Raw genomic sequence first — 14,510 nt, forward strand, 5'->3', positions numbered from 1 at the left:
AGTTAGTGGCAGGACAGGAGCGACCGCCTTAAACAAGCAGACAGCACGTGAAGTTACGCAATATGGTCTATTTAAAAAGTGGGTGTCGGGCTTTAAGGTGACAAGAGATGAGAACGGGAGAACAATGATATTATAAATAACTCCAAGCTAAGCCTACAGGCGCAAAATGCCCCATTCACATGTGGTGGGAGTGTGTGTGTGTGTGTGTGTGTGTGAGAGACTAACCTCTTGGGGCTGGGGTAGTGGTTGCTCTTGGGGAGGGCAGCAGCGGTGGTGGGGGGGGCGGGAGAGGAGCTGCGGCAGCACTGCAGACACAGCAGGAGGCCCAGAGACAGGCACAGAACCAGAGAGACCACCAGGTAGCTCTGACGGTCCGACACCTGCAGAGGAGCAGTTCAACAGGGAGACAGTGAAGATGTTGTGCAAGTCTGAAAGTCACAGACATTTAACAGATCACAATGTCGTGCACATGCATAAAAAAAAAGCCAACATTAAGCTTTGCGAGCCGTAGCGAGAGCCTCCGCAGACGGCGCGTGAGCTCCGAGCATGAACGGAGAAGTTTATATTCTACGTGCTGTTTCGCTGCATTAATCTCCGAAACGCCAGAGAGCGTACAAACAAAATGAACTGTGAAGAATCAAAAAAGACTACGTGTGTAACCCATAGACTGAAGGTTCAGCCGGTTAAAAACCATAAACCCAGCTTTAAAAGGGATTGTTTAGGATTTCTTTAGGTGGGGTTTGTATGAAGTATTTATCCATCAGAAAGCTTCTGATGCTGTTGTCAAAACCAGACTCCTTTGACAAAAACTGAATTTGACCTCTACCGCTGCCTCCATCGGCTGGTTTCTTTGTGTTATTTCAGTGTTTTCATCATTCTTTAAACATTAATATACGAGCCACATATTATGTTTGTTTAGCATTGTGCAGCACTAGTTCCATGTCATCTGCTCAATTTCAGTACGACGTCAAACACATCGTTGCTGAGATCATTCCGAGCAGGAAACCTACCGCGTCTATTTTGTGTCGTGAGGAGCTCAAACTCTCTAAACACATACGATAAACAGACCGTGAGCACTACGTGAGCTGTAGACAATGCAGCGGTTTAGGGGGTACCTCTCTCTGCAGCTGGCCGACTGTGGCGGTGAGATTGAGCATCAGCTTAGTGACGTTCTCCAGCTGGCTCTGTAGGAACTGGATGGACTCGGTCTGCTTCTGGTCCTGAGAAGCACAAGTCACTCATACTATCAAGACAACTAGTTTACGGTTTACGCTTCGACTCCTCTTGCTCTTATGGTCTTCGTGTAAACTGACCTGCTCCTCGGCAATGCGGGAGGTGTTCTGCAGTTTGATGACGGTCTTATTGAACGCTCTCTGCATCTCCTCCATCTGTTTACGGTATCTGGAATGCAAAAATGACAACCTTGTAAAGGAACCGTCCCACAGTTTTGAAAGAAGTGCTATGTAGTTATTAGGTTACACTTCAAAAGGCTCCCTGTGTCCCGTGGCTTACCTCTGGCTGAGCTCCTCCAGGTATCTGCCTGACAGACTCATGTTCATCTCCAGGGCTTTGATCCTGTTGTTCAGCCTCATGAAGACGCTCTCCTTCTGGTTGGATCCGTGCACCGCGCCCCCGTTCAGCAACATGCCGTTCCCCAGCATCGCCCCGCCGTTATAATCCCCTCCGTTCTGCAGCTCTGCATAGAAGTCTGTGGCTGTCCGGTGGACGTTCCCGTTGGCGCTCAACAGGTCCTCGTCCGCCACGTCCTCCACCCGGTGGGGCTCCCCGGTAGGAGCGAGAGAGTCCCCCTGCTCCCCGTGAGTCTGAGAGGCCTGGACACCGAGTCTCTGCGAGTCCCCACCGTCTGCACCGGACTTTACCGTGTCTGTGTGGGTGTCGGTCAGCGGGAGAGCTGTTGGTAGTTCAGTGGGAGGGGGGAGGAGGTCCTCGGGCCTTGATGCAGTGGGAAGCGACTGAACGGGCTGCTCCTTGACGGGGGGAACCACAGCACCGGCAGAGGCCGTCTCAGAAGCTACAGCGAGTGTGGGAGAGCTGCCAGTAAGAGCTTGGGTGGCGCTGCTGCCCTGCTGCGTCTCTGGGACGGTGACGGCTGGGAGGGGCGGGGTGGGGACGGGGTCGATGGCTGCGTCTTTAATGGGAGGGAGCTGCTTCTCCTCCTCGTGGGACGGGGTGGGCGATGCCAGGGAGCTGTGGGCGTCTGAGAAGCTGTGAGGGGGGATAGCGGCTGTTCTGCTCGGCTCTAGGAGGATGTTGAGCTCTGGAGCGTGTGCCTCAGCGGGGGTGTGAACGTTCGGATGCGTGGTGTGCACCTCACCCAGGGCTTTTCCCTCACTTAGGCCCTGAACAGGCACCTCGGGCTCTGGAGCCTCTGGAGCGACGGGGAGGGCTTCCTTGAGAGGTGCGGGAACAGGGGCAGGGATCGGCGGGGGGTTGTATGTGAGGGATGGGGTGTTTGGGTCGGGGTGCGTCTGAGCGCCCAGCTGCCTCCGCCTCAGGCTGCGGAGCCGCTCCTTGGCCAGCCTGGCGGAGCACCAGCGGTGGAGCAGCTCCGGCAGGGTGGCCATGCAGGACAGAGACAGCGAGAAGGAGGAGAAAGGACAGTAGGTCTGGTTCTCCCACTGGTTCCTGTCCGCCTCCCGCCGTGTCGACTCCTCTTTCTTCTCCTCCTCCTCCTCCTCTCCCTCCTCCTCCATCAGGGTGACGGTAGACTGTCGGGGCTCTTCCTCCTCCTCCTCCTCCTCCTCCACCAGTGTGACAATCTTTCTGTCCTCCTGGGAGTCGGGGGATGAGGGGGAAGGTGTGGAAGAGTCACTGGAGACTGCAGAGTCCTCGTGGGTTGCAGCGTGTTCTGGCTCTGCCGGCTCCGGTCTGGACCAAAGACACAGATAATAATTTAGGAGCATATCAACTTTTGTGTTTTTGGAGACGAAAAGTGACGTAAAACAATCCCAATTTAGTCGTATTCTAGCTTAACTCATCTTTCTGTGAACACTTTACACACATAATGGTTTATTATCGATTATCTTTAATTGGTCTTACATTACGGAGTCCTGAGGTGTTTCAGGCGTATCTTCTGTGCTCTCCTTCTTCTCATCCCCCACTGCTGTTATATTACCTAAAAAACAACAACACAACAATTAAACTGAGAACAGGACTTTCATAACACTGTCACTATTTAAGAGTGCACAGAACCCCCCCCCCCCCAATCCAACGTGGCTGTAGGAGGCAAACATTAGAACAGAGACACTTTTTCTGCTGCTCAGTCTGGCTGCCAAGCCCATGTTTGGGAAAGCCATAACTACTGTGAACCGGTCTAGTCCAGTTTGAACTGGACTAGCTCGTCCCTGCTTACTCTACGGGCCTAAGTGGAAATCAGAACTAGAACTGTATGGAGTTACATCCTGACTTTGTGGACTTTCATTTCAATAGAGCCCTTCATTTCTGTGGCAGTTCATAATAAAAAACAAAAAAATACTCTTTTGCTGTTCTCAGCTTTTACAAAGCCAGAAGAATCTTGTTTTAGTTTTAGAGAGAAACTCAAATGTAAAACGAGCTCATGAGGGAGCATAGAGAAAATAAAGTAGGTGGAATCTGTGTGTCAGGTGGAGTTTTCCCTTTAACTCGATGCCCCAGGGGAAAAGCTGAGAGAGGGGTAAGCAGGCCAAGGAGCAAGCCTGGCGTCATAGCGCCCCCCCCCCCCCCCCCCCCAGTCTTAATTCATCTACGCTCCTCTCTGCCAACAAGTAAAACACAAGACATCCAAAGTTCTGCAGAGACGTCCCGCCCACAGCCAAATAAACATCTGGCTCTCTACGCTCAACGTACACATGGACTTTCCAGGAAACGCATATGCTCGCACTGTAGGGAAGGAAATACAGTGACCCACATTTAGAGGCAGTAATTTAAACAACATGTGGGGAGACGGGACAGGCCGGTGGTTCGAGAACTTGAGAGAGGGAGAGAAGGGGGCGGCTGAACAGAGTGAGAATGAGCAGAGCGCAAGAAAAAGAGGAAAGTGCTGTTTCTAAAACAGACTGTGATAATAACACAAACTAGAGTTCTGTAATATTGCCCAAGAAAAGTATTTATATGGTTGTAATGAATGAATGTGTCTCTTCTCTTATGGTCATAAACTCTGCGAGGAGCCTTTTGATCTGCTGTTTTTCGGGGAGCTCAATGTTTATTTGCTTTTATTGCATTTTCTTCGTATCGATGAGGCAACTTCTCCACCTGAGCCCGTTTAAAAAAACGAGGTTTCGACGTTCACATGTTTGTTTCCATTCATGTGCAAAAACAAAAATAGATTATGGAAAAAATAAATACTAGCTACTAATCAGAGGAGGTCTAAAGAACAAGTACGTGATAACATTAAACGGTGATGAGTCACGCGAATCTGGAAACAGCCAATGCTCTTTATCATCTACGCTCCTTAGTATAACAAAAGAGAATAAAAAACAATGACATTAACTATGAGCTAAAGGAAATGAATAGGGTTTCAGCTGTGATACGGTGTGGTTCAGAGAAGTGGCCACAGAGGGAGTTGTGGAAATGAAAGGTGAAGCAGAATGGAAAAAAAAGCAACAGGAAGGCCTCAGTGGATTAAACAAGAGGAGCTCAAATGAGACGGAACTTTATTAATCCTTTATTAATTTATTAAGCACATGAGAGGGATGAGTACCTCCTGTTAACGTTCCACCCTCCAGCTCTGGTTTGCCGCCCAGCACATTAGCAGCAATGTTGTTTACCATGTTTAGGATGGCATCTGAAAGAAACACACACACACAACTATTACAGTTCTGTTTAAAGCCATGAGGTTCCTGGTAAATCCGTCGACAGGCAGCAGCATGTGGACCAACACGTGTTAATGAAAACACAGGCTTTGATATTAGTTTTTCTCTCTTTTCCTTCAGGCTTTCCTCAAGTCCTCATTCTACCTCGTTATGGCCCCCTCTTGAGTCTGCTCATCTAAAGAAAGAAATCATGTGTTCGTCTGCTGTTTTTCATGGTTAAGAGGCCTGAAGGTTTGTGTGGAGCGGTGCACCAGTCCTCACATTGCTAAATCAGGAGACAGAGGGGCACCAGTGTGTTTGCGTGGTTTAAAAAAGAAAAAAGAAAGTCTGGTGCAAGCTCTGCAACCCAAACCCTCATGTGCACCTCTGTGTATGTGTGATACCAAGTAGGTTAAGACAACACTGCCCTACAGGGGATGAGTCCATATTTAACCCACACTGGGGCTTCCTTGGGTTACTACACTGAAGATTGTGCATCCTCAACACTCACGTGGTGTGTAAAAATAAAAATTGTATTCTTTAACATAGAGTATGAGATGCAATGGATCATTTTTGGTAACATTTTAAGATTGGAAGTCCCTAAACTGTACACTGCAGCCACAAACTGCAACAGAATGAGGAAGCGTTCCCTGCTCGGCCTTTTCAAAGTAAAAGTCGAGAAATAAAGTCCCTGCTTCCAGCCCTTTAAAATCATGAGTAATGCGCTACAATGTTACAGGGATAGTAGTGATGTTCTGTAGTGTGTGTGTATGAGGTTCTCGTCCACAGTCAGGGTTCTACTGCAGTAGATGAGTTCATAGAAACAGACAGGAGAACCAGCACAGGAGCAAAGTAATGTTCTGCTGTGGACGTATTTTAGACTCCTAACAGAACGTCTATCAGTTGAAGTGAACGCTATATTTAAAATGTTTTCACCTCTTTACCTCGCTGTCAGAGAGCTCTCTTCAAAGCCACAAGACTCCATTGACAAAAACAGCAAATTTAATTCAAAGAACACAGTTGCTGGTCCACTGATTAGTTAAGTTTTATTTTGTGACTTTGGAGTTTTAAAGGGTCACACAAAATAACCGAGGAGGCAGCGTGATCGCACCTCTTTTTGATGTTGTCTAAAATACGTCCACAGCAGAACATTACTTTGCTCCCGTGCTGGTTCTCCTGTCTGTCTCTATAAACTAGTAGAACCCTGGCTGTGGAGGAGAACCTCAAAACTAACTACCGTTGTAGCTTATTTGCTGTGAATAAGTCTTTGCTAATCTATATGTGTGTATGCATGTTGTGTGTCTGTGTGTACATACTGGTTGCTGAGCCAAGCAGGTTTTTCGAGGCCTTGTCCTCTGATGGTTGGTAGCCAGGTGGATAATCTGGAGAAAAAGACATACTGCAGGTTATATCTAGCAAAATACATGAAAATATACACAATCAAAATAAATAACATTCAACTGTAAATTTATGTTTTTTGTGCTTTTATGGAATTTAAAAAAATATCACAATAAGTGGATGAAGGGAACTCTCTGGAAAAAGCCAGCTCATATGAATAGTTAACTTCAGCACAGGTTACTTGGTGACTGAGTTGGAGAGTGAGAATGTAATCTGACTCTTTTCTCAGGGTCCTCTGTAGTCTAGTAATTTGCAGCGCATGCATTGTTCTGCCAGGAGAGGCATCTTAATATAGTTTCATGTTAGTAAGCGCATTGATCCGTTTCTGGGAGTAAAATGGTAAATATGCAACCGGTCTCGACAAAGAAGATGAACAAGATATCCTTTAAAACATCCCATTAAAAGACGTAACGGGTCACAATCATACCATAGTCTTCATCCAAGTACTCCAGTCTCTCTGAAGGGTACTGGGAATCCGCTATCTCCTCGTACTCCTCCACCATGCTGGTACCAAACACCCTACGAAGAAACACACGTACGTATTTTACTCTTTAAAGCCCCTTTGAAGCCCAACTGCAGTTCCTTGAGAACAAAGCCCCCGATGACCCGACAGATCTGGGACAGACATGTAGCTACACGTTCCTCTGGCTGTTTGTGAGATTAAGTGTGAGCACAGTGCAAGAGACGGCTTGAACTTTGGAGCAGATCTTACATGTGAACGGGGGGTAACGCATCCGACTAGTAACACGTCTCAATAATCTAATACTGAAAATACATCATAGTTCCTGAAATGATGGTACGAAATAGTAACGAAGTAAGAGTTTACTTTGTATGATTTAAAAAGGACCAGTGTGGAGGATTTAAGGGGGTTGTAATAGAATAAATGGAATATACAGTAATATTCATTATTATTTTTTAATTAGTGTATAACCTGCATTCTTGCCGAGCCGCTGTTGAAGTTTTACTCGAGCGCTCGTTGGCGTAGTTGTGTCGCTAAATAAAACTGGGAACTAGCTAACGGCAAGAATATGTTTTCATTCAGAGCGGAACAGGAACTGTGGGGAGAGAGAGAAGGGGACGCGAAATGGTGAAACACAAACGTGTGATTGTTGACTATTTCGCTGCGTCATTAGCGCGCTGAAGGAAATTGAGGCCGGTGAAAGTGACTTGTAGCCTGTTGCTTTGTTACTCGTAGTGTGAACACGTAAGAATCTTTGTGTTTTCATGAGCTCAGATTGAGTCCTTTATATCTTCCACAGAGACGTCTCTGACGAGTTTCTACGGTAGCCCAGAGCGGACAAACCAAACACGGGCTCTAGAGAGACTTTTAATGTTTTCACGTTGAAGTGGCAGCTTGAATTTGTACAAGAAAGGTCTTCAGCTGGTTGTCTGCAAACCTCACCACTGGATGCCACTAAACCCCACACGCTGGTCCTTTGACGACAATTTAGAGTCAGAAAATCAGAAAGAAAAGGCCACGGGACAGAAAGGAAATGAGGAAGAGCCATTTGCTCTCTTACCTGATGAGACTGAGTGGACAGAAGTGCTCTGATCCAAAGTGAGAGAGGAGTTCAACCTGCAGGGAAAATGGATAAACTGATAAATTAAAAATGATCATCCACAGCAATAGAAATGCCAATAACACATGAATTAATATGTGTGCCCGCTCTATTAACCCATAATCCACCACATACGTGAAAACAAATACTAGGATTGCCGAGCGGTGACAATGTGGTTTATGTGCATGTTCTACTCGTTTAAGCTCTTTCGCATGCATTAAAGACGATGCTCTGCCAAAGCACACCCACTATAGTGTTCGACCATTACAAAGAGTGCGTTTCACAGCGCGTCACAACCTCCGACAGAGAGAGAAGAGTGCTAACCTTTATGTACTTGATGAACATCTGATGCGAGAGGAAGACAGGGGAAGGAGAGAGAGAGAAAGAAAACACAGAGAGAGAGAATCAGTGAAGACTGATTCAAGCTACAAAGCAAGTCAAGCATTTTTGGTTACAGTCCGGCTCTCTGATGAGACAAAAACACACTGCCGGTACTCGCTGGATCTTTGTCCTGAAACAGGGACGATACTAGAAAGAGGTTTTCTAACAAGCACTCAGAGAGAATCACAAGCAAGACAGAGGGACAGACGGACAAGCAGATGTAAAAACATGACGATGGGACATTTTTCCAGCTGCTTAGATCAGTGAAACCAAAGCAGACAATCCTGAAACAGTTCAGACAAAACTCAGATAATGTATTAAAATCATTTCATAACAGAGCACATGAATCACAAGAAGCATCACACACCCACACTGGCCACATAAAAAAGGATAATCATAGGAGCATTAATCAACTGTTTCACAAGTCTGCAGAGTGAATACTTGGTGAGCAGTGTGAAGGGGAGAGACAGCTCAGAAAAGCACAGTCACTATTATTGTGTGACACTGTTGATGTAGAGATGGTAAAAACGTTTAAGGGTCTTAAGTTTAAATTAATCTCAGCAAGAACGTCTGCAAGTACGGAAGCCCTGAGTGGGAAGTGAGGAATTCAACGATCTGGTGATCCATTTTCTCAGTCTGATCTAAATTGTTTTATCTCCCGTGTGTGAAAAGAATAGTTTTGCCAGTTTACTTTTTTATTCGTTTGTGGAAAAAAGGTGGGAAAAATCTTTTTGTAACTTGTTATTGTAATACTCATTTTGGCCACAAGAGGCTGAAGTGCACATAGGCTCTGTAGAAGAAGTGGACGAAGTCGTTGTGACGTCACTCGTCGCTTTGTGGTGTGCGGTTTTGAAGCTTCAAGTTTGGCATTTTGTCTGTCGCCATCTTGGTTTTCTGCAACCAGTGAATGGAAGTGACCATATTTGGATTGTGGAGGACTGACGTAGAGACGCCGTATACAGCTCTGGCACCATCGCCCTAAAGCATAGCCTGCTTTATCGTCTATTTGACTCTAAATGGACCAAAATTTGGCGATTGAGACCATAAACTCATGTTTACAATGTTTACTGAGGTAATAAATCAAGAGAGAAGTAGAGTCATTTTCTCAAAGACTTCTATACAACCAGAGGATTTACATAACCTGATAACACACAATATAAAGATACATGTAAATACCTTGTGTTTACATGTATCTCATGGAGAAATTAAAACTCAACTGGCCCATTACTTCACAGATGAATAAAAAACTAACTCAGATCTGTTCTTAAGTCACAAACACCGGAGAGAAAACAATTAAGATCAGGCTTTAAAAAAGATGGATCGTGAGTTTTTTGTTTCCCTCTCGGGGCTTCCGTGTGTTTATGTAAGTGACTTTAGCATAAGACAAACAATTGTAATCCGTTAACGTCACACCCCAATGATTTCATTTCCAGACTGTCGGCAACATTTGCCAACAGATTTCGGACCAACTTCGCCCGACACTTGGTTGCGACACCCAAATCTCAAATACAAACCAACCCAGTGGTAATAAGTATCTGCCCTTCAGCTCTTACAAGAGAAACTCTGTCACGGACACACAGAGTCGCATTTCTTCATCCAGTGAAGGGAGGAGGTTAGAGGCAGCGCTGATGGCTAACTTACCATGAAGTCATAAGAGGGTCCCCTGAGCTTTAAATACAGCTTTAACCCACGGATATGAAGCATGTGTCTGTGTGTGCTGTGTATTCATCAACTAGGAGCTGCAATATATTATATAATACTGCTGAGGATGAATAAATTCATTGTTTGTCGCTCCTCTCCTCGAGGCATAAATGTGCTGTTACAGCAGGAGGAAGAGGAAAAAAGTAGTACCTTCACATATTTAGCGTAAAGCTGCTCATCCAGCGGGAAGCTCTGGACTATGCGCTCATCCCGGCCGTGAAAAGTACCGAGCTTCACCCACTTGTTGGTCGGATATCTGCAAGACAGAGGAAGAGAAAAGTAAGAGGAGAATTTTTTTTTTTAGGGGCTATACAGTTTACTTCAACACACAATTCGACATGTTCTCAAAAAGGCTCTGTGTAAACGCCACAGTGCTCCGTGTGACTGGACGTCTGTCTCTAAAATGCCAGAGGGTGGAATGTATGAGTTGTGATGCGAGATCAGGCTGGAAAATAAATCCCGACTCAGACATCACCAGCTCTAGAAGCTCTAAAGCTAGAGCAGATAATAGAGAAGGAAGAAGACGACGTGAAACAGTCCTGGTGGTTTAATACGATGCCGTTTGAGGAGGAGCCAGTTAGCTTCACGATCGCCCACAATCAGTGACCCCATTTCATCGATACTCTTCTGTCACCCATCATATTCAAAAACAATCCATCATAATTAAAGGCTGCATGTTGTGCATTTAATATTTTTTGTATCGGTATTATGACTTGTACATTAAACTAATTGCGTTAGAAGTGCAGCCATGATTCAGGGTACTAAATATGATAATTGCAGGTTTTGTTCATGCTAAACTTGACCACGATTACTTCTTATTTATGTTTCCTAAAAGAGTTCAAACACTAATTAGCAGCTTGACATCCTCTCGGCTCTATTCTTCATATATGCTTGTAATCTATCTATAATGTTGTCGATACTGTAATTTCATTAAGTTGGTTATTGTGTACAGATACATCCATTGCATGTTTGTTTTTTCATCCACTATCATGTGGATGTACAATCAGTGTTGAAGGTAAATGTTGTGGATTGTGTGCTTTATTGACCGAGAAAGCAGAGTTCTCCTGCCAGCGGAGCAGTGCCTACATGTACCAGGATGCATTGCGCACGAGCGTCTGATGGGATGATCCCCCGTCGGTCTTGTCCTCTTTGCACAGCTAGTGCAGCCTCGGCCTCGCTCCGCTGCACTTCTGAGGCCGATTACTCTGATACGGCTGAATAACTGAGTCAGCTGAAATACTGTAAAATGCCTCCTCTGCATATATTTTGGGACGCCATTTTTTCTGTCGGTAACATAGCTAGTTTGCAGTACAAGCGATGAAAACAAGGAAGTTCTGTATTTTTGGTTTTATTTACACAATGGAAACAACAACAACAACAACCGGCTTAGACAGTTCCGTTTATGAGCGTCATCTAGAGCCCGCCTACTAGAGATCCAAGCTGACATAGCTTCCTGTAGCTCCTCCCTTCACCCAACTACTCCCCTGTCACGGCAAATGGACGCAGAAAGAACTACAGATTTAGCAGCTGTGAACCCAGATTTGTGGGTCAACATAGCAGGCAGTGAGGAATTTATTGCTTCAACGGACTACATTTACCATCAAAACTGATTGGACATCCACGTCCTTCTGTGATTTATGATATTGGGCTATACAAATGACTTGAATCACAGGTACTGAGCTGCTGTTTTCTTCCGCTGCTCTTCAATAAACCAGGCCATTTACATGCAAAAATCCTTCCTCCCCATTTACTCAATTGTTAATCAAACGCAGGAGAAGAAATCAGACTGGATGCCTGTGCTTCCTGCTGCACAGCTGTCACACACTCACCACATGCCTATGAGAACACGTCGGTTCATTTGAATACTGGTTGAAACTGAACCGTGTGTGAGTTTACCTGTCGCTGATGGAAACCAAAAAGTCTTTAGGTGTCGATGAGAAGAGCTCAAAGTTAGCGATGTCCAGCTGCTTGACTTGAATGGGCTCACAGAGCTCTATCACAAACCTGGATGGAGGCGAGTACAGAATGTTAATGAAAAGATGAAACTTGCAGATCTAACGTCAGTGTACCAGTATAGTGTGTGTGTTAGCTCGCTCACCAGATTTTGTTGCTGCAAGGATTCAGCATGTAAAGGTCCATATTCTCCATGAGAATAGCCGAGGTGCTCTGAATACGAGACAGAACAATGAGAGAGAGAATTAGCATCCGCCAGCATCAGCATCACACGTTTTAGATCTCAGTGCTCAGAAGACGACATAACATCCCAGGTGAAGCTTTAAGTCTGAACTTAAAGGGTAACTTTGTTTCCCCCCCATGTTTTACTGTCAAAGTGACTAATGGGGACAACGATTTCTAAAAATGGTCCGGTACTGAGGCGTAACGCAGCAGCCGACAGCCACGAAACGGGCTGCAGTGTAATATTTTGGGGGAGTTTTTCCCTTTTTCGATGCGAGGGTCCGAGGACAGAGGATGTCGTTTGCTGTACAGATTGTAAAGCCCTCTCTCGGGCAAATTTGTGATCTGTGATTTTGGGCAATACACTTTTAGTGGACGTACATTGATGTTGAGGAATTGCCTGAAATGATTACATCATATCCCGGTCTACCGGCTTAAGCGCTCTCCCTCAATACTGGACCAATTCCAGGATTTGTTGTTCTCATTAGTCACGTCGACACAAAAACATTGGAAAATATGCTGCAGGTTGAAAAACACTGGAGTTACTCTTGAGATTTTGAAGCAGGTTTCATCCAGCTTCTGATAAAAAGATGGCGGTCGAACAGTCTGCATCCTTAGCTGTGCGAGTGCGTTTGTGTGTCGGCGTCTAACCTTGGCCTCGTTGTTGGCAGAGAGTATCTTGGCTCCACACTCCACGGAGGCGTAGTTATTCTTGAAGTTTTTCTGGACCTTCTTCACCGGATGGAGGCTGCCGCTGGTCGAGGTATGAAGAGACTGACCTGGACAGAGGGAGCGATACATTTAGGCCCATTACAGACGCTGGAGAAAAAAACCCCCAAAAAAACAAAGAGCGTCGCCTGAGAGGAACAAGTAGAGAGGTTACGCAACACACATGAGCACACGCTCCGCTGACCACTGCACATGGCGTGCAGAAAAGAGAGAAGAGAGAGAGGGAGACGGTGAGAGAGATTGACGGGAATAGAACACAGGGAAGGAAGCTAAAGAGACGACGGAGGAAGACAAAAAGTAGCAATAAGACTGAAGGCCTCCCTTTGTCTACAGAGGCCTCTACAGGGCCCGTGTCACAGAGCGAGATCAACATCATCAGCTATCTCAGAGTTTTCCAGCTTGCCTCGGGATCCAAAGCACTTAGCTGCTGATGTGACGTTTCCCTTTTCCGTTCGTGCATCTAAATGTGTGTTTTAACAATGTATGCACTCACTCTTCTCCTTCTCCACCTCCATGACTTGTTTCTTCCACTCGTCGAAGGTGGGGATGTCTTCTTTGCCGGGCACCGAGGGATCAGTCTCTCTGGCAGTACTGCCTTGCCCTGCCTGAAACACACAGACGGGTGTATCACACACACACACAGGCACTTAATGAAAGTTCAACTGAATCTATATCCTACTACAATCACCTAATGTCCTGAAGATGCTGATATCTTGACACAGAAAAAGTACAGCACATTGTAAAGTAATGTAATATTGCTAAATAGGATTATTTGTGTCCAGGCATCAGTGAGCCACAACATGAATTTGTATGCTAGGACCACCAGCCTCTCACACACACACACACACACAGTAGTCAGCTAGCCCCTGGTCACTGCACTGAGCTGTGAATAATATTGTGATGGATTATATAAGCACCCTTTTGGACCTCGCAAGCCAGTCTGAGCCTAAAAATCCACCAACTTAGACGGCCTATTACGTAAACACCGTTATTCAGGAGTCACCTATAGATCAGAGGCCAGAAGCACGAAAACACCCTGAAAATGAGTAACTTCCACCGGATACACTCGACTTTCATTAGCCTTCAACCATGAACAAAGTAACCGAAAGCGGCACGTCGACTCAGCGTTTGCTGCTTGAGAACATTCAAATGCTGCCCGTTGCTCAAACAGCTGTTCACGCTGAATATTTATAGCTTTCATGGAAATCCAGACAGCAGTTGTGAGGCGAAGTTTCACTGAAAGGACTGACGATGCAAAATGACAGACAGACAGCACCGTTAGGCTCCCCAGCACACTTCACTGGGGCGTGAGCTGTAACACTGAGAACTGTAATACTGCAACACTTTCTATGATGCATCTATAATGCATTATAAAACACTTATAATTCATTATATTCTGCTTACAGCGTTGTGTAGTCAGTTATAAACACTCATAACATATTCATAATGCTTCATAACAACAAACATTTTAGAATGACTTATACGGTATCATAATACTTTATATAATAAATGTTTAACATTTTCATAATGCATTATGATCACTGTTATGTATTATAATGTAATTACAAGTTAGTCTAAGTCGTAATTGTTTGCTTTAAGTAAAGTAAAAATTAAGTTTGCAATGTTTTGTGTGTTCTTGCACATTATAAATCATAAAAAGATTAAAAATGATATTACTCTATGATCTTTGTTTTTATATTTATGAGCGCTTATAACTATTCAGTGCTGTAAGCAGATAAAACCATATTATAAGTATGTTTATAATTCATTATAGACA

At 45.0% G+C, this 14,510-nt stretch overlaps 1 protein-coding gene across 4 annotated transcripts in view; it reads right to left on the bottom strand.

Moving 5' to 3' along the window:
- Positions 1-14,510, bottom strand: part of suco (SUN domain containing ossification factor) — a 41,822-nt gene that overhangs the window by 5,900 nt on the left and 21,412 nt on the right. For 3 of the 4 annotated variants that reach the window (XM_079158343.1, XM_079158341.1, XM_079158340.1), the window contains 15 exons: positions 13,227-13,338; positions 12,656-12,783; positions 11,928-11,995; positions 11,726-11,833; positions 9,980-10,085; positions 8,072-8,092; positions 7,709-7,764; positions 6,616-6,707; positions 6,107-6,172; positions 4,700-4,783; positions 3,061-3,136; positions 1,513-2,889; positions 1,314-1,401; positions 1,116-1,220; positions 226-380 (listed from right to left, as the gene is read on the bottom strand). In XM_079158343.1, the coding sequence (XP_079014469.1) occupies positions 226-380; positions 1,116-1,220; positions 1,314-1,401; positions 1,513-2,889; positions 3,061-3,136; positions 4,700-4,783; positions 6,107-6,172; positions 6,616-6,707; positions 7,709-7,764; positions 8,072-8,092; positions 9,980-10,085; positions 11,726-11,833; positions 11,928-11,995; positions 12,656-12,783; positions 13,227-13,338 (2,642 nt within the window). The remainder of the gene's footprint in view (positions 1-225; positions 381-1,115; positions 1,221-1,313; positions 1,402-1,512; positions 2,890-3,060; positions 3,137-4,699; positions 4,784-6,106; positions 6,173-6,615; positions 6,708-7,708; positions 7,765-8,071; positions 8,093-9,979; positions 10,086-11,725; positions 11,834-11,927; positions 11,996-12,655; positions 12,784-13,226; positions 13,339-14,510) is intronic. The other variant, XM_079158342.1, reaches the window with a different exon arrangement.

The sequence above is a fragment of the Pholis gunnellus genome (genome assembly GCF_910591455.1).
Source record: "Pholis gunnellus genome assembly, chromosome: 4".
In the NCBI taxonomy this organism is placed as follows: Eukaryota; Metazoa; Chordata; class Actinopteri; order Perciformes; family Pholidae; genus Pholis; species Pholis gunnellus.